Genomic DNA, 20415 nt, shown 5'->3' on the forward strand with positions numbered 1-20415 from the left:
ACAAATAAAAATAAAATCTTAAAAAAAAAAAAGACACAAATTTTAATTTTATAAATTCCTAAGAAACAAAGAAATAATGCACTTATACATTTTTCTAACTATATGATGTGGTGAGAAGGAGTATTTTTATCTAAATCCATAGTTAACACATTGCATATTTGCAAAATAAAATTTTAATGTCCTATTCAAGCCCTGTTTGAAATGAATGAAACCTCACCTTTAGGAAGAAGGGCATAAAGGTGAGTTTAATTCCACGAGCAGAAGCAATGGATTTTAATTCTTCTCTTAACTTGACCAATTCAGTAAGGTCAACTTCATCACAATATCCAAAGTGAGGTATCTTCAGGGCTGCAGACATGGTCTTGACCATTGCCTTGTGAAATCCTGGAAAACATTAAATATATATATTTTAACATTAACATTGAATACATATATATTTTAAGATTTGAGAGAGAGGTATAGAAAGCATGCATGCATGAGTGTGTACACGGGGGAGGACCAGGGAGAGAGAATATCTGAGCAGACTCAGTGCTCAGCACGGAGCCCAAGGCAGGCTCAATCTCACAACCCTGAGACCATGACCTGGGCTAAAACCAAGAGTGGGATGCTTAACCAACTGTACCACCCAGAATCCCAAATTGACATATATTTTTAAATTCTTTTTTTTTTTAAGGGTTATTTATTTATTTGAGAGAGAGAGCACAAGAGAGCATGCATGCCCTAGTGGGGGGAGGGGCAGAGGGAGAAACTCTCAAGCAGACTCTGCACGAGCACAGAGCCCAAGGTGGTTCAATCTCATGACCCTGAGACCATGACCTGAGCTGAAACCAAGAGTGGGATACTTAACCAACTGAGCCACCCAGGCACATATTTTTATTTTATTTTATTTTTTTAAGATTTTATTTATTTATTTGGCAGAGATCACAAGTAGGCAGAGAGGCAGGCAGAGAGAGAGAGAGAGAGAGAGAGAGAAGGAAGCAGGCTCCCTGAGGAGCAGAGAGCCCAGTGCCGGACTAGATCCCAGGAGTCTGAGATCATGACCTGAGCTGAAGGCAGAGGCTTAACCCACTGAGCCACCCAGGCACCCGTAGGCACATATTTTTAAATTCTTAAATCCTTTAAACCTTTTTACTAAAATGGAGGGTTTTCTAATGTCATTTACTTTTTCAACCCTACTCTCCCTCTCAAGGCCACCATCTTCATTATGTAATTAAAAGACATTAATTCCAATGCTGGAGCACTGACTGCAGCATAGTACCCAATGTCAAGTATAATGATATTAAGAGGTAAGTGCCCTTAATGCTGGGGCATATTAAAAAAATACAAAAGGATACAAGTCATGTATCCTTACTGGCTTTCTTGCAAAGCCACACTTCTGGAAGTTAATCATCCTAAGAGTTTATAGGTAACAAATCACACCTAATTATTCTGAAGCTGACTAAAAATTACATTTATAACATACTGAGTCTTTTTTTTTTTTTTTAAGATTTTATTTATTTATTTGACAGACAGAGATCACAGGTAGGCAGAGAGGCAGGCAGAGAGAGAGGAGGAAGCAGGCTCCCTGCGGAGCAGAGAGCCCGATGTGGGGCTCAATCCCAGGACCCTGGGATCACAACCTGAGCCAAAGGCAGAGGCTTTAACCCACTGAGCCACCCAGGTGCCCCTAACATACTGAGTCTTTAAAAAGAACAACTATTAGTATATAAACTTATATTCCAAGAAACCTGCTCACATAATACTCTTCAGAAATTAACAGTAGAGATTAAAGCATTTCCTGGAAAAACTATGCTATTTCACCACTTAAAAAAGTATGATCAACTTAAACGTTCCCTTCAGTAGGAATTGAAAACACCATATTCTATACACCTGGATCTACTGAAGTAAATTTCCCCCAATAACTTGTAGTAGTGCCCTACATTACTATTATTACCTTTTATGGGTTCCGTTTTGTCTTTGCCTATGAATACTGGAGGTTTTGATACTGGTATAGGAATAGTTCTGTCTTTTGGTTTTGGTGCAGGTGGCACTATTTCAGCTTTTGGCGAAGGAGGTAATATAGCTCCAGTCTGCTTTTCCAAATAGTTGAGAATATCTTCTTTAAGTATTCTGCCATCTTTTCCTGAGCCAACAACTTCACTCAGCTTAATCTATTAAAAAAAAAAAAAATAGAAGAAGAAGACACATATTAATGTTAAAAAATTAAATAAGGGGCGCCTGGGTGGCTCAGTGGGTTAAAGCCTTTGCTTTCAGCTCAGGTCATGATCCCAGGGTCATGGGATCGAACCTCGCATTGGGCTCTCTGCTCAGCAGGGAGCCTGCTTCCTCCTATCTCTCTGCCTGCCTCTCTGCCTACCTGTGATCTCTGTCTGTCAAATAAATAAATAAAATCTTAAAAAAAAGTTAAACCAATGTGGGAAACAAAGGCAAAAAAAAAAAAATTTAATTTCCTTACTACTTATGGCCCACTGACAAGTCCTTGAGACAGGCAGAGTGACATTCCTCTAAGAACTCAGCTGCCTTGATGTTAATACTTTGCTAAGGGCAAAAGGCAATCTTAGCTTAACATTCTCCCAACCCCAGGACTCCGTAAGTTGTCTTTAACGTATGAAAATTTCTTTGGAGGTCTGTCCAACAAGAAGATCTAACAATTTTAAATATCTATGTCCCTAACATGGGACTAGCCAACTATATAAACCAATTAATAACAACATCAAAGAAACACATCGACAATAATACAATAATAGTAGGGGACTTTAACACTCCCCTCCCTGAAATGGACAGATCATCCAAGCAAAAGATCAACAAGGAAATAAAGGTCTTAAATGACACACTGGACCAGATGGACATCACAGATATATTCAGAACATTTCATCCCAAAGCAACAGAATACACATTCTTCTCTAGTGCACATGGAACATTCTCCAGAATAGATCACATCCTTGGTCCTAAATCAGGTCTCAACCGGTATCAAAAGATTGGGATCATTCCCTGCATATTTTCAGACCACAATGCTCTGAAGCTAGAACTCAATCACAAGAGGAAATTTGGAAAGAACCCAAATACATGGAGACTAAACAGCATCCTTCTAAAGAATGAATGGGTCAACCAGGAAGTTAAAGAAGAATTGAAAAAATTCATGGAAACAAATGATAATGAAAACACAAGGGTTCAAAATCTGTGGGACACAGCAAAGGCAGTCCTGAGAGGAAAATATATAGGGGTACAAGCCTTTCTCAAGAAACAAGAAAGGTCTCAAATACACAACCTAACCCTACACCTAACGGAGCTGGAGAAAGAACAAGGAAGAAAGCCTAAACCCACCAGGAGTAGAGAAATCATAAAGATCAGAGCAGAAATCAATGAAATAGAAACCAAAAAAACAATCGAACAAATCAACGAAACTAGGAGCTGGTTCTTTGAAAGAATTAATAAGACTGATAAACCCCTGGCCAGACTTATCAAAAAGAAAAGAGAAAGGACCCAAATAAATAAAATCATGAATGAAAGAGGAGAGATCACAACTAACACCAAAGAAATACAAACAATTATAAGAACATACTATGAGCAACTCTACGCCAACAAATTTGACAATCTGGAAGAAATGGATGCTTTCCCACAACTAACCAGGAAGAAATACAAAACCTGAACAGACCTATAACCAGTAAGGAGATTGAAACAGTCATCAAAAATCTCCAAACAAACAAAAGCCGAGGGCCAGACAGCTTCCCAGGGGAATTCTACCAAACATTTAAAGAAGAACTAATTCCTATTCTCCTGAAACTGTTCCAGAAAATAGAAATGGAAGGAAAACTTCCAAACTCATTTTATGAGGCCAGCATCACCTTGATCCCAAAACCAGACAAGGATCCCATCAAAAAGGAGAACTACAGACCAATATCCTTGATGAACACAGATGCGAAAATTCTCACCAAAATACTAGCCAATAGGATTCAACAGCACATTAAAAGGATTATTCACCACGACCAAGTGGGATTTATTCCAGGGCTGCAAGGTTGGTTCAACATCCACAAATCAATCAATGTGATACAACACATCAATAAAAGAAAGAACAAGAACCATATGATACTCTCGATAGATGCTGAAAAAGCATTTGACAAAGTACAGCATCCCTTCCTGATCAAAACTCTTCAAAGTGTAGGGTTAGAGGGCACATACCTCAACATTATCAAAGCCAACTATGAAAAACCCACCACAAATATCATTCTCATGGAGAAAAACTGACAGCTTTTCCGCTAAGGTCAGGAACACGGCAGGGACGTCCATTATCACCACTGTAATTCAACACAGTGCTAGAAGTCCTAGCCTCAGCAATCAGACAACAAAAAAAATTAAAGGCATCCAAATCGGCAAAGAAGAAGTCAAACTATCACTCTTTGCAGATGATATGATACTATATGTGGAAAAGCCAAAAGAGTACACTCCAAAACTGCTAGAACTTGTACAGAAATTTAGTAAAGTTTCAGGATATAAAATCAATGCACAGAAATCAGCTGCATTTCTCTACACCAACAACCAGACAGAAGAAAGAGAAATTAAGGAGTCAATCCCATTTACAATGGCACCCAAAACTATAAGATACCTAGGAATAAGCCTAACCAAAGAGGCTAAGAATCTATACTCAGAAAACTATAAAGCACTCATGAAAGAAATTGAGGAAGACAAAACGAAATGGAAAAATGTTCCATGCTCCTGGACTGGAAGAACAAATATTGTGTCTATGCTACCTAAAGCAATCTATACATTTAATGAAATCCCTATCAAAATCCCACCCATTTCTTTTCAGAGAAATGGAACAAATAATCCTAAAATTTATATGGAACCAGAAAAGACCTCGAATAGCCAAAGGAATATTGAAAAAGAAAACCAAAATTGGTGGCATCAAAATTCCGGACTTCAAGCTCTATTACAAAGCTTTCATCATCAAGACAGCATGGTACTGGCACAAAAACAGACACATAGATCAATGGAACAGAATAGAAAGCCCAGAAATAGACCCTCAACTCTATGGTCAACTAATCTTCAACAAAGCAGGAAAGAACGTCCAATGGAAAAAAGACAGCCTCTTCAATAAGTGGTGTTGGGAAAGCTGGACTGCCACATGCAGAAAAATGAAATTGGACCATTTCCTTACACCACATATGAGAATAGACTCAAAATGGATAAAGGACCTCAATGTGAGAAAGGAATCCATCAAAATCCTTGAGGAGAACACTGGCCTCTTTGACCACAGCCACAGCAACATCTTCCTAGGAACATCGCCAAAGGCAAGGGAAGCAAAGGCAAAAATGAACTATTGGGGTTTCATCAAGATCAAAACCTTCCGCACAGCAAAGGAAACAGTTAACAAAACCAAAAGACAACTGACAGAATGGGAGAAGATACTTGCAAACGATATATCAGATAAAGGGCTAGTGTCCAAAATCTATAAAGAACTTAGCAAACTCAACACCCAAAGAACAAATAATCCAATCAAGAAATGGGCAGAAGACATGAACAGACATTTCTGCAAAGAAGACATCCAGCTGGCCAACAGACACATGAAAAAGTGCCCCACATCACTCGGCATCAGGGAAATACAAATCAAAACCACAATGAGATATCACATCACACCAGTCAGAATGGCTAAAATTAACAAGTCAGGAAATGACAGATGCTGGCAAGGATGCGGAGAAAGAGGAATGCAAGCTGGTGCAACCACTCTGGAAAACAGCATGGAGTTCCTCAAAATGTTGAAAATAGAACTACCCTATGACCCAGCAATTGCAGTACTGGGTATTTACCCTAAAGATACAAACGTAGTGATCCGAAGGGGCACATGCACCCGAATGTTTATAGCAGCAATGTCCACAATAGCCAAACTATGGAAAGAACCTAGATGTCTATCAACAGATGAATGGATAAAGGAGATGTGGTATATATACACAAGGGAATACTATGCAGCCATCAAAATAAATGAAATCTTGCCATTTGTGACGATGTGGATGGAACTAGAGGGTATCATGCTTAGCGAAATAAGTCACGCAGAGAAAGACAACTATCATATGATCTCCCTGATATGAGGAAGTGGAGATGCAACATGGGGGGTAAAGGGGGTAGGAGAAGAATAAATGAAACAAGATGGGATCGGGAGGGAGACAAACCATAAGTGACTCTTAATCTCACAAAACAGACTGAGGGTTGCTGGGGGAAGGGGGATCGGGAGAAAGGGGATGGGTTATGGACACTGGGGAGGGTATGTGCTATGGTGAGTGCTGTGAGGTGTGTAAACCTGGCGATTCACAGACCTGTACCCCTGGGGATAAAAATACATTATATGTTTATAAATAAATAAATTATTTTTTAAAAATTCCTTTGGAAACTCCCTTTATCTCTACCCCTCAAGATGTATTTTGGCAGTCATCCCCCAAGCATACGGCCCACTGATAAACATCTGAAGGGGCTCATGACTAGAGTTTTATTAGAAATAAATGATCTTTTCCTAACAATGGTTAACTTGCCCCCTCAAGGTCCTGGAAACCTTGCTTTCAAGATTCCTTAGAGTCTTAAGCTATCCCTAACCCCCTCCCAACTTGAAAGTATATAATCGGCCACTCCTCATGGCCCCAGTGCAGCTCTTTCTGCCTATGGGTCCTGTCTCTGTGCTTTAATAAAACCACCTTTTTGCACCAAAGATGTCTTAAGACTGTTTGCTCTGAACCCCAACATTTTCTGACATCAAAAACTACCTAGAAATAAATATATTCATCATTAAGGTCTCTAAACAGAATTTAATCAATTGAAGGTAAAAATAATCTCTGTCCACTACAAATTTGTACAAAGAAATAACATTTTTATCATCTTAATAGAATGCTCTTAAACTATAGCTATCCTCTGTATTTAGTCCTTGTTACTTTTTTATTTATTACTTTTGTATATACAATTCATTTGCCGGGGTGGTAACAATGCAGTATCTACATTGTATATAATCCATACCTATGAAAACTTACATTTTATAAGCAATCAATTATTTTTAAACTTCTTGCATAGTTCTTAATAGATTTTGTTTTGTTTTGTTTTTAAATTTCTGGAGACTATATAAGGAGAACTGAAAATTTAAAGACTTAAACACTATAGCAAATGTAGACCAATGTTTCTGACCTTCTGTAGAGAGAGCAAGAGAGAGCCCATGTCAAGCAATGACATAAGCAGGAAATCAGGAAAACCAGCACAGTTCTAAGGACTAATAATCAGTAAAGTCATGCAAACCTGGAAGAACCAGGTACTAGAAGTTATTAGAATCAGAAGAAGCCTGCCAAGGCCTAAAATTAATGAAATTTTAAAAAGGTTAGACCGTGGGGCACCCAGGTGGCTCAGTTGGTTAAGCATCAGCCTTTGGCTCAGGTCAGAATCTCCAAGTCCTGGGACCGAGCTCCATGTCAGGATCCCTGCTCAGCAGGGTGTCTGGCTTCTCCCTCTGCCCCTCACCCCACCTGTACTCTCTCAATCTCTCTCTCAAAAAACTAAAACCTTGGGGCGCCTGGGTGGCTCAGTGGGTTGAAGCCTCTGCCTTCGGCTCAGGTCATGATCCCAGGATCCTGGGACAGAGCCCCACATCGAGCTCTCTGCTTGTCAGGGAGCCTGCTTCCCTCTCTCTCTGCCTGCCTCTCTGCCTACTTGTGATCTCTGCCTCTCAAATAAATAAACAAAATCTTTTAAAAAAAAAAATCCTTTAAAAAAATAAAAAACAAATAAAAAGGTTAGACCTCTGTAGCAAACAGACTCTTCAGATGCTAGACCCTTCCTTATCTGACTGCATTAAAAAGGCAACTGCCACCAAAAGTTCGCCCAACTGCTTTCTGAACTAAGAGATCCTGCACTGCCTGCACACAGTAAGCAGCATGTGCGGAGAGCTGACCCAGACCAGATGGCATCCTCCTCTCAACGGTGCACTCAGGGACTTACTTAGTGTTTGGTTTGTTAACTTCTTACCCTTATTGTATTTTGTTTGTTGTATGACTTTATATCATACTTTGCTTTCTGTGACGTGTATGAAGTCAGGTTAAATGCATAGTAAAATGTCAGAGTTTGGAATCCTGAACCTACTTTACAATGATCTTAACCTTGTTTTGTGATTGAATAAAGCTGACACCGGGAAAGATGCAACACATGTATATGCCTTTATAGCATGTTTGAGACAACTCAGCCAATAGTAAACTAGTAACAGTTAAAATAATCACCATACAAAAGCTCTCTTAGCTTTTTTTCTCACATTTGTTTAAGATAAGTATAAAACACTGAAATTTTACTAGTAAATTTAAACTTACGGACTTTCTCAGCCCAAGTGTCAAATGTATGTTTTATTGTTTCTTTTCTGTTGTTGTTTTTCTTTTTAAAGATTTCATTTATTTGAGAGAGAGTGAGAGATAGAACACAGATTGAGCATGAAGAGAGGGAAGGGTAAAGGGAGAGGGAAAAGCAGACTCCCCACTGAGCAGCTAGCCAGACAGGGGATACATCCCAAGACCCTGGGATCACAACCCAAGCCAGAGGCAGATGCTTAACCGACTGAGCCACCCAGGTGCCCTTATTGTTTCTACATAATAACAAATGACAAAATTCCACTTTCCACTACACAATCATTATGAGATTGTAATTTATAATAAGTATATTTTTGGTCTTCCTCCCCATTTCCAGCACAGAGCTCCTAAAACCCTTGAAAGGGCCTGTGAAAAGAGGTCTCCTTTGTTATGTTAATTAACTTTAGGAAGCCCTTGGGAGACTAAAAATGGAGGCTGGTTATCAGGGGAACCAACATGCGACTAGACGTTTAAAATTTTCAGTACCCCTACTCCAAATCTGGGAAGGGGAGAAGGGCAGGAGGTTGAATCTGTTCTGTTGTCAATGGACAATGATTCAGTCAGTCCTAAGCATGTAGTGAAGCCTTCAAAGAAAACCCAGTAAGAACTGTGTTTAGAGAGCCTCCAGGATGTGAGCACGTGGAGATTTGGGGAGAGTGGCACACCTGGAAAGGGCATGGATCCCTTATGCCTCTTTCCACATATGCTCTGTGTCCCTCCACTTGGCCGTTCTGGAATTGTATTATTTATATTATTATTTTAAAGATTTTATTTATTTATTTGACAGAGAGAGCGAGAGAGGGACCACAGCAGGGAGATGGGGAGAGGGAGAAGCAGGCTTCCCAAAGAGCAGGGAACCTCATGTGGGATTCCATGCGAGGACCCTGGGATCATGACGTAAGCTGAAGGCAGACCTTAATGACTGAGCCACCCAGGCGCCCCTGTATTCTTTTATAATAAATCGGTAATCTAGTAAGTAAATGGGGTTCCTAAATTCTGTGAGCTGCTTTTGCAAATTAATCAAACCCAAAGAGAGGGCCAACAGGTCAGAAGGACAGGTAATAACTTGGGTTTGTGATTGGCATGCTGAGTTGGAGGAGTCAATGGAAACTCCTATCTGTAGCCAGCTGGTCAGAAGCATAGATGATAACCTGGCTTGAGAGCATCTGAACTGTTGTGGGGGAGGGTGGGCAGTCTTGCAGGAATGAACCATTAACCTGTCAATTCTGACACTATCGACAGACCATGCAGAACTGACCTGAATTGTAGGACACTCAGTTGATGTCTAGAGAATTGCTTGCTGATGTGGGAACCATCCCCGCCCCAAACCTCCGCCCCCAATACACCCAGTGGAACTGGGTCCTGGAACCTAAAAGGTTCATGATTCTCTGTGGAAACACTTTAATCAGGCTTTATTTAATCCCTTCTATGTTTGGTACAGAAATAAAATATTCTCTTTAAATTTCATTCTGTTTAAATAAAAAGACATAACCTTAGATGATAGCCTCATACTTATTGTGTATTTATTAATTTCTCAGGGTTAAGTCCGGCATCATTTGTATTAGTGCTTCTCTAAGGGTGACTTCAGAAGAATAAAGGATATTATCATGTCAAACATTTAGTATATAAAAAAAATTCTGAGGATTCAAATAATTTTTAGGTAATTTCAAATAACTGTAAATGCCACTGGCTTTTAATTTTAAAACAAACCCAATTTATAAATATGTGAACTGCAAAAAAAAAAAAGAAAAAGAAAAAGAAAAGGTGATTTACAATAAGTAATCTAGTAATTTTTGGTAATTATACAAATATTCCATTTATTATATACATCTTTAAGAAATGGTATAGGAAAGCAAAATCAGGCACTGCTACAGATAGTTTTGCCTTTTTTTTTTTTTTTTTTTTTTTTGAGATAGAGAGAGTGAGAGAGCAAGACAGAGCATAAAGGGGTCTGGGCAGAGGGAGAAGCAGGCTCTTCACTGAGCTGGGAGTCCAATGTGGGGCTTAATCCCAGGACCCTGGGATCATGAACTGAGACAAAGGCAGATGCTTAACTGACTGAGCCATTCAGGTACCCCAGAGGTTTTTCTATATAATTAAGAACAACATTAGTAAAATACTTATAACTTTCAAAGTAATACATAATATCAATCTTTCATCTGATGCCCTTAACAATGTAGTGTTCCATATTATTTCTATTTTCTATTATGCCAAATAGTCTTCATATCTGAACACATTTAACTGCTACATAAATTTTCATTAAGGGTTTAAAACATAATTAACCCAGGGATGCCTGGGTGGCTCAGCTGGTTGAGCGCCCTGACTCTTGCCTTCAACTTGGGTCATGATCTCAGAGTTCTGGGATCAAGCCCCACTTTGAGCTCTGTGCTCAGGGCAGTCTGCTTATCCCTTTCCCTTTGCTCCTCCCCTGTTCTCTCTCCCTCTCTCTCTCTCTCTTGAATAAATAAATAAATCTTTAACATAATTTACCTAAGCATATTCCTCATTCTGAACCCGTATGTGCCATCTCACTTTTGGCTATATAAAAGACTTAAAAGAATATATCCTAGATCATTTCCTTGGGATAGTCTCCCAATGATAGGATAAGGGTCTGAAGGGATATGAACATTTTAATGACTCATTACCTTACTTTTAAAATGTAAGCTTTTGTTTTTTCCCCACTGTAACTTAACTACCTCTCTCAAAGAGACAAAAACCCTGCATAGTGCAAAGAACCCAAGTTTGGAAAAGAACAGCTGTGTTCAAACCCCCAGTTTAGCTACTTAACTCAGTTTGAGGCAATTAATCAACTTCTCTGCCCTTTCTCATCTGCAAAATGGGGATAATCCAAACTACCCTGCAGGATGGCCATGAGGATTAGAAAGACTGTGTGTGTATACAGTGTCTGACTAAAAAAATGGACGCAGTAACTGTTGAGGCACTCTATCAGGAGTAAGGGCACTGGTTTTGGAGTCACAGAGACTCACTTCGAATCCTGGCTCCACCACTATGTCAGCTGTGTGACCCTGGACCTGTTACTTCACCTCTCCACGTCTCCAAATAGCCCCCATAACTTACAGCATTACTGTAAAAACTAAATGAGATAATGTATACATACTGATTCCAGGACCTGGGATAAGTACAAATGATGGGTAAGTACAAATGATGGACAGGAGGAAATTCAAAAGGCTGGTCTCCTCATCTCAAGTCAGTACAATTTCAATGGTTTTGATGAAACCATTGAAATTGTACTGGATGAGATCCTTGAGACCACATCCTTGCCTGGCCCATTTTCCTTCTCTTCCCTTGTCTATCTGCTTCCCTCATTCCTAGAAAAGTTGTTCCCTCCCCTCAATTGATCCTTCACATGCATCCAAATCCCTGTCTCAAACTGGCAGCCAGGGGACCTGATCCAAGACACTAGTATCTACAAGTGTTCCATAGATGGTAGCCCTGACATTTATTAGGCTCTAAGGAAAAATAATAAAACCACACTGCTCAACTAATACAAGAAACAAGTTTGTGGTTTCTCATTTCTCACTGGTGCTTTTCTGCAACAATCACTTTTCAGTAACACACACTATCATTTTCCTTGAATCTCAACTTGAGCCATCTCTTCACAGAAAAGTTGGCTAACTGATACAAATGTATATTTCCTATGCAACCTCACACTTAAATATTAAGACAACTTACATTGTTTTCCATTGCTAGGCGGCGAACTGCAGGAGTTGCCAGTGTTTTCTGGCCCTTTATCTCTTGGTGTGTGTGTTCATCATGGGACACAGCAGGAGTTTCAACCACATCTTCTTCTGAATCTGGTCAACAAGGTAAAATTTTACTCTTCAGTTGAAAAATACAAAAAAATAAAACGAGCTTCGTGGCTTACAATATACAAATAAATTGAACTTAATACATCTAATCAAAAGCATACTAGTCAGGCTACTTCAAAGTGGGAAGACACAACTTTACAGAGGGAAACAAAAGGGGTTAAGGGGAGGGGGGTACTGGTACCTAGAGCTGCGGAATGTTTATATTACCTGGTGTTTACTTCATTTCTCTTAGAATCATGCAGCAGCTACAAGTTAAAAAGTGAAAGCTTCTTCAATAAATGTTTAAATGTTTTGTATTTTAAATACTTCCCTGATAAAGTTCTCATTTATACTTAAATAGTAGACAATAAGAATCATATGTGAGGCAAATGACATGAAAGAATCCATAAAATCTGTGACAATCTTAAAACGCCTTTCTAATATAATAAAGCACATAACATTTTTCTCTGCTTTGAATACGGCTTAAGGAATGCTGAGGAAGATTTTATTTTCATGGCTAATGCTAATGTGGTTGGTCTAGTCTCTAAATCTAGAGTGCCAATAGATGAAAAACGAACTCAGGCTCTTAGCATGAATTTCTGCAACCAAAAATAAAAGTTTCAGAGAGCACTGAACTGTCAAAGTCTGATGCTTGGAACTCCAGTCTGTACAGAAATCTCTGTGGGAATGAGTGAATTAGACACTAAGTCTCTGAAAGCAGGCAACTGAATTTGCTCCGACATTCCATTCAGAGCAAGGAACAATTCTCCACTGCTGTACCTACAGAAAGACAATCTCTTCATTTCTCCTCAGTGGGCTATGAATGGCCCCAGTGGAGCTCTCAAAGTTCCCCTAATAGCACAGAAGGGAAAGCAAAACAAAACTTGTACTGAGCATGTAGGTTAGCAGAATATGCCATCCTGAGCATACCACTTTCATGGACTGATTATTTTGAGCTGTAGGCATTTGAAGAACAGCAAATGCAGGGAAAGGCATTCCCTAAACTCTCATGTGCCTAAAGACAGATCTTCCAGAAGGAACTCAATAGTCATAAACCCCTTCCCCAGGAGTTTCATCCACTAGGGAATATTGATTCCCATCATAGGAGAGACTAGGAGTCAGCACTACACTCAAACTTTGACCCAAAACTGTCATACCTCCCATCTGTTCTCTAAGGGCCCATTCGTCTTCCTGAAAAACTATTTACTCTCCCCTAAGAAGCCAACATCCCACTTCCCCTTTCCCTATCAAAATGCTATTTAAGCCTAAACTCTAAAGCCACTTCTTTGGGTTACTCATTTTTCCCTGGGTGTCTCCCATGTATAGATGAGGTGTACATGTTAATAAACGTCTGTTTTTCTCTAGTGAATCTGTCTTTTATTACAGGAAGTCTCAGCTAAGAACTCAGAAGGTTAGTGGGAGAATTGTTTTTTCTTCCCCACAATTACCTATTATATGTCAAATACTCCACTACATATGCAGTGTCATATTTTAATCTTCACTCCAACTGTGTAAGATAGGTGTTATTATCCCACCCTGTGGATTAAAAAAAATCTGACACTTGAAAGATGAAATGATTGGCTTAAGTTCACACAGCTGAGACACTATTAAGAACTGGAAATCATTCTGAGGCTGCTTCACCCTGTGTTGTTTCCATTAGTTCACGACCCTGGTAAATTTTCTCACAGAAGCTAGAATACAGCTCCTATTGTTCAAGGTATAGTTTTGCTGCAATTTGAGAAACCTTGTAGTATCATCTGTTGAAGTTATTGGAGAAATTAGTAAGAAAGATGAGCATTAGGAACTAGGATGCAAAGGGAAACCAAGGTGATCCTATTGTAGGAATTCTAAATATAACCTGAATTAATGTGTATTTGTGGTAATATGCTCAGATACAAAAGTTATGTATTTCCAAAAGATCACTGAATGTATTGCTATTCAGCTTTTCTGGAAAACATTCCGATATATGACCAAGTAGTACTGCCTTTCAGAATAATTTGGGTATAAATATGAGACAAGTTCATCGGTAAGAAGTCATTCATATTATATATTATTTGTAGTAGTCAGGTAGTTGTTAGAAGAAAGCTCTCTTCAGCACTAAAATACCACCTTACTACACAGTACCTTAAATCATTTTCTAAGCGTTTTTACACATATTTTCTCCTTTTATGATCACAACACTGTTACAGAAATGAAGTGCAGAGTTCTCAACATTACCAATACAGAAACAGACTCTAGGGGCGATGGAGTTAAGGCTAAACAAAAATTTCAAAACACTCCCCCAAGTGACATGATTTTCATGGTTCTAGCACTATAATATGTGGGGTTTTATTCTTTCAGTAGTGGATTTAGAATACATAGTTTTAAAAGCCTTAAATTTTTAAAATGAACAAAAAACTCTGGTAAATAAGCATTTTTATTAATAAGTCATTTATTTTATAAATGTCATTTATTATATAAATTTTATGTATTTTATTTTATAAATAAGTCATTTATTTTTAATAAGTCATAAAAACTGCCAATTTAATGTTGTCAGAATTCCTCAAGTGATGCAAATTTCTAACAGAACTATTATTTCAGATTAACTAAATAAAAAAGTAATTTGAATTGGTAAAAAAATTAAAACTGAAATTGCAATATTCTTAGGTATTTTAAGAACTATTTCTAAAAATGACATTAAGTAGTTTATTAAATTCACTTAATTGGGGAAATTCTTACATAGAAAATGTTTAAATACTAGGGCACTCAAGGGTGTTTGGAACAATTTGTTTTCACAAAAAGTTTTCTCTCTGCAAAACTTCTTAGGACGACCTTTCCTTGTAGAACAAATGTAAACTTTAGTTCCTATATAAATGATCATAAATTGAGAATTGATGATACCCAAACCAATGAGATCCCACTGCATTTTCTCTTTCACATCAAATTATTGAAACAGTTAATTCAATCAGTTTAATCTACAACTGGCTGAACAAAACTAAATTACAGCTAAATAAACTACTGCCCACTTGTGATGCCCAGGGATTACACTCTGTAATTTATGTCGAGTATAATTTAATTAAATGACATGCTATGTTCTTTTTTTTTTTTTTTAAGATTTCATTTATTTATTTGTGAGAGAGAGAGGAGCTGGAGCGAGCACAGGCAGACAGAGCAGCAGACAGAGGCAGAGGGAGAAGCAGGCTCCCTGCCAAGCAAGGTGCCCGATGTGGCACTCGATCCCAGGACGCTGGGATCATGACCTGAGCTGAAGGCAGCTGCTTAACCAACTGAGCCACCCAGGCGTCCCGACATGCTATGAGAAATGGTTTTACCTATAAATGGTTTTAGGTTAAAGAGGTTTTTTATTTTTTATTTCTTTATTTGAGAGAGAGGGAGAGAGAGAGTGTGAGAGGGGTGGGGAGGTGGCGGGAGGAGGGGAGCAGAGGGAGAGGGACAAGCAGACTCCAAGCTGAGCACAGAGCCCGATGTGGTCAAAATCAAGAGTCAGACACTAACCAACCACGCCACCCAGGCACCCCTCAAAGAACTTTTCTTCAATTCAGAATACTTTATTAATCCTGATAAACATTTTAATATTATAAACTCTTTGTAGGGTGGTGCCTCAGTGGTGCAGTTGGTTAGATGTCTGCCTCTCGATTTTGGCTCAGGTCATGATCTCAGGATTCTGAGATCGAGCCCCATGTCAGGCGCAGCACAGAGTCTGCTTAAGACTCTCTCCCTCTCCCGTTCCCACTCGTGCTCTGTTTATCTATCTAAATAAATCTTAAAAAAATAAGATTATAAACTCCGTGGGATACCTTATTTATGTTGTTATAGCAGATTTTCATAAGTGTGCATACAAACAGTGCTAGAAATTCAGTCCCAGTGTTCTAGCAGCAGAATGGAGCTGATACTCATAGTTTCTGACTAGAATTTTCACTGTAACAAAGTGGCTAGGATTACGGGCTTTAGAATTAAACAGAGCTGGGGTCAAATTGTAGTTCCCCCAGTTACTAACTATGCGATTATAGGCAAGATGTTAAACCTCTGTGGGTCTCAATGATGCACATGTCAAATGCAAGTAATAATCTAGATAACTCAATCTACATGATTACATGAAATAATGTATATACAGCATTAGAACAGAGAAAGTATTCAGTCAATGAGAGGCAGTGATGTTAAAGGACAGGATTCTACTATAGCTTGTGTTCCTCCTTCTCTTTCCTTAATACTTTCCCATGATAGCAAGACTCCTCAATTAGGATTAATTAGATATAGTGGTGGTGGCCAGATGTTCTGGCAACTTAATTCCGCACAGCTTTAGGATCAGAATACTTAGAACAGCTGCCACACAGCCTCAGCATTAAAACCATGCCCTCACTCCAGAAAAAAGAAATTTAGACTCTTAACCAGTAATACTTGCTCTTCTTTGTACCTACTTCTTAACAAACTTAGTTACTGGTGTTCCCAGAAAGTTAGGAAGGAGAATCATGGGTGGGCATGATCATAATGCTAAGAAGTAAGCTGAAAAACCAAAAGCCAGATGCAAAATTGTGCTGTTTCCAGAATAATAAATGTTCATTAACATATTTTTATGTAATCAAAAAAGATTCTAGGCTATACTCAATACCCTCACTATAAGGAGTAAAATATATAAAATTTTAAAAAAAGAAAATTAATGGTTCCCCTAAAAATATTTTCTAAGTTGATATAAGAAACTTCACTTATTTAAAAATGTGAGGAGCCATCTTACTTTGTTAAATAGAGACTAGAGAAAGCCAGATTAGCTGTAAAAAGAATGCATGGCATTATACTTAAAACTGAGTTTACAGCAGACAACACACTGAGACATGGAATAGCTCTGATAGAATCTTGATAATATTAAATAATTGGATTTCAACTTATATATATATTTAATAGTATATGCCTTGTAGTATATGTGCTGCTGAAGCAAGCACAACAGTATATGCCTTCTAAATGTCACACATACAAAGAGGCATAAGTGAGACCAGTAAGCTCTTTTCAAGTAAAGGTCTGTCTACAGTCAAAGCACTCATAGACAGGACCTGGACATCACAAATAGAGTTTCCCTTCTCAGAATTATCCTGATACGCCCGCCTTGAAAAGTAGATACTACCACCATGTTCCAAAAGACAGTACCACAGAATATCATTTAAAAAAGCATTGGAAGACAGGATTAATTTCCAGTACTACTATTAAGATGTCTAAATTTGATCTCTTATACCCTTATACCCTTGGTAGTTCTATGCTATAATTATTTTCCACCTGTAAAATGGAAATAATGTATCTTATACCTATAAAAGACTTTTTGTTTGGTCATTTTCTATTTATAGTATAATTGGTTTTACTAGCACTAAAGCAAAAACAATATAAACAAGTTGAATATTACTATAAATTCTTGCTTGAGAAAAGGTACACAAAATATTTAGAAATCTTTCCCACTTATAAAATTAAAGAGAAGCATATATAAATCTCATTAAATTGAATCTTCTGTTTTATAGGTTTGCTTATAGATAGGTTATGATTCATAGTTTATTCTTACAGTAAAAAAACACAACATAAATATAAGAGCAAAAAAGCACATATGCAAAATAAAACCACTATGCAAGGTAACTGTTTAGATTACACTCTACTAGCAAACAAAACACAACAGTGAGCAAATGATCAGTTCTCTATGAGTATTAATGGATAATTTTTATTCTGAACATAACCTACACAATCTCATTTTTTACAGATATAAAATAAACTGCACATACATAAAACTTGATAAATCTGAAATATATATATATATATATACCCATATACCATTACCACAATAAAGATAAAGAACACACCCACCCCACCCACAGGAGATTCCTTATCTAGGCAACCACTAATCAGTTTTCGGTCTTTATGCATTAGTTTGCATTCTCTAAAATTTTATGTACATAGATCATACCGCATGTTTTCTTTTTTGTCTGGTTTCTTTCACTCAGCATAATTTTTTGAGATTCATTCATGCTATACAGGAGATGATTTTTTATGAAACAATTCTCTAGAAAAAACACCCCTGCTCTGAAACAGTTCTATGACTTTGTATTTTGCTATATAACAAGACTTATAAAGTTGAATCCCATCAGAAATGTCAAAACAATCTCTAAAGCCAAATAATAAAAGACCCCATAAATCTCAACTGTTTATTTGTTCATATAAATAATTCATTTTTTTGGATGGCCTAGATTAGTATCTAATCTAGTCTAGACTGGGTGTTCTAATTTAATAACACTCACAATAGCGTTCAATATCTTTGCTTGTTCAGTTTGTGCCCAGACTGATGCTCCCTGGTGGTCTAGTGGTTAGGATTCAGCACTCTCTGTGCAAAGAGTATAACCCTCCTGCATTTTCACGTCCTAACTGAATAATAACAACAATAAAAAGTCACTGATCCATCAAAATAATTTTGTGTTTCAGGTAATTTTAAAAGGTAAATTCTTTTTTGTTTTTAATACTCCTAAATCATGCCTTTCAATACCGCAATCACCCCTACTACATAGATTATGATCTCTTGTCGATTTCACATTAAAAGGAACAAGAGCCTTGAAGAAATGGATAATTTCCAGATCTCAGATAGGAAATGTACACAGTGAGCCCCAATCATCTTCTTGTGCCAAAGGCAAGAAAGCTTTTGAAAATTAATGAGGTCATGTTAAAAGAACACACAGGAGGGGCGCCTGGGTGGCTCAGTCGGTTGAGCAGCTGCCTTCAGCTCAGGTCATGATCCCAGGATCCTGGGATCGAGTCCTGCATTGGGCTCCCTGCTTGGCCAGAAAGCCTGCTTCTTTCTCTCCCACTCCCCCTGCTTGTGTTCCCTCTCTTACTGTGTCTCTCTGTCAAATAAATAAATAAAATCTTTAAAAAAAAAAAAAAAGAACACACAGGAGCCACCCTGAAAGAGTCTCTTCTATTACAATTTCGGCATGAAAACGAATGATTATAATAGATTAAACAAAGCTAATCAATTGAATACACACAAAGAGAAAATTAGAAATTTAATATCACTATTAAAAGCAACCCCTTGGTAAGGGAAAAGAAGCATTTATTCTGTCTTTCCCATAGAAACTGTATTTCAGAGTAACTAACAGACCCAACTGATTGAGGGTGAAGCTCCACTTCACAGAATAATGCTAGCTAATAATGTAAAAAGAATGACAGAATCAAAAAATCATCATTCCTCAACCCCTAAAGCAATTGTTAATTTAGGCAAGGACACTCAAATGATTATGAAGTATCTATATAGTGCCATATGTAGTGAAGCGAGAAAAGACAAATCCCAAAGACGTAACATTTTGCAAAACAAATGGCATAGTCCTGTCCACAAGTCAGTGTCACGAAACAAAATGGGAAAGAGTATGAGTCACATGAAAAGAGACCATGGGCCATGTCTAGTCCCCTATTGGACCTCAGTTTGAACAAAGCAGTTGAAATTTCAAGGGCATTTTGGGGGCAACTGGGGAAATTTAAATAGTCTGAGTATCAGATGAAATGAAAATGTATTGTCATGAAAACACAGACCTAGTTAAGCAAACAGATTAGAATACAGTAAGCATAATACATTATTTGGTTTAAAAAAAAAAACTACTTCAAAGTGTGTGTGCTTAGAAAAACATCTGGAATGATATACACTAATGTGTTAAGAGTGGTTCTGAGTAGCAGGAAAGTTTTCATTTTCTTATTTTTGGTTTTCTGCATTTTATATATAAGAAGGCTTTAATCGGCCATCTTCCAACTTTTGGAGGCAGCATGTCATAGTGTAAAATATTCTGGACAAAGACAGGCGATCAAGTTCTAAATCTGGCTCTGTCACTGACCATTGGGCAAATCGCTCAACCTTTATAGGTTGCGTTTCATTTCTTCATCTGTTAAACTGAAATACTTCACAAGTAAGGATAAAGTAAATAGTGAAACTTTTTATAAACTGTGAAGTATGACTGTGATATTAGTTGCTGTTGTTATTAATGATACAGTCTGCAGAACTATGAGTCAACCAGCCACCGTAATTCAGACTTCTTTCAGATGTCTATTTCAGCCCTTCCCAGATAGATTGCTGGCTTAGGGTTGCATCACAAAATTTATGCCACACACATGCCTCCTCCTGCCCCCCCAGCCAATCCCTGATGGCCAAGCTGTTTCCTAGATGACATAACTTTACTGTATCACAACAATGCCATAAGGAATTTCTGAGGTAGACAGCTGTCTCCCACCACTGG

At 38.0% G+C, this 20415-nt stretch overlaps 1 protein-coding gene across 2 annotated transcripts in view; it reads right to left on the bottom strand.

Moving 5' to 3' along the window:
• Positions 1-20415, bottom strand: part of DBT (dihydrolipoamide branched chain transacylase E2) — a 54309-nt gene that overhangs the window by 12026 nt on the left and 21868 nt on the right. For both annotated transcript variants that reach the window (XM_059375505.1, XM_059375506.1), the window contains 3 exons: positions 12054-12175; positions 1934-2150; positions 218-384 (listed from right to left, as the gene is read on the bottom strand). In XM_059375505.1, coding sequence (XP_059231488.1) covers positions 218-384; positions 1934-2150; positions 12054-12175 — 506 coding nt within the window. The remainder of the gene's footprint in view (positions 1-217; positions 385-1933; positions 2151-12053; positions 12176-20415) is intronic.

This window comes from Mustela nigripes, chromosome 14 (assembly GCF_022355385.1).
Source record: "Mustela nigripes isolate SB6536 chromosome 14, MUSNIG.SB6536, whole genome shotgun sequence".
NCBI classification, from domain to species: Eukaryota; Metazoa; Chordata; class Mammalia; order Carnivora; family Mustelidae; genus Mustela; species Mustela nigripes.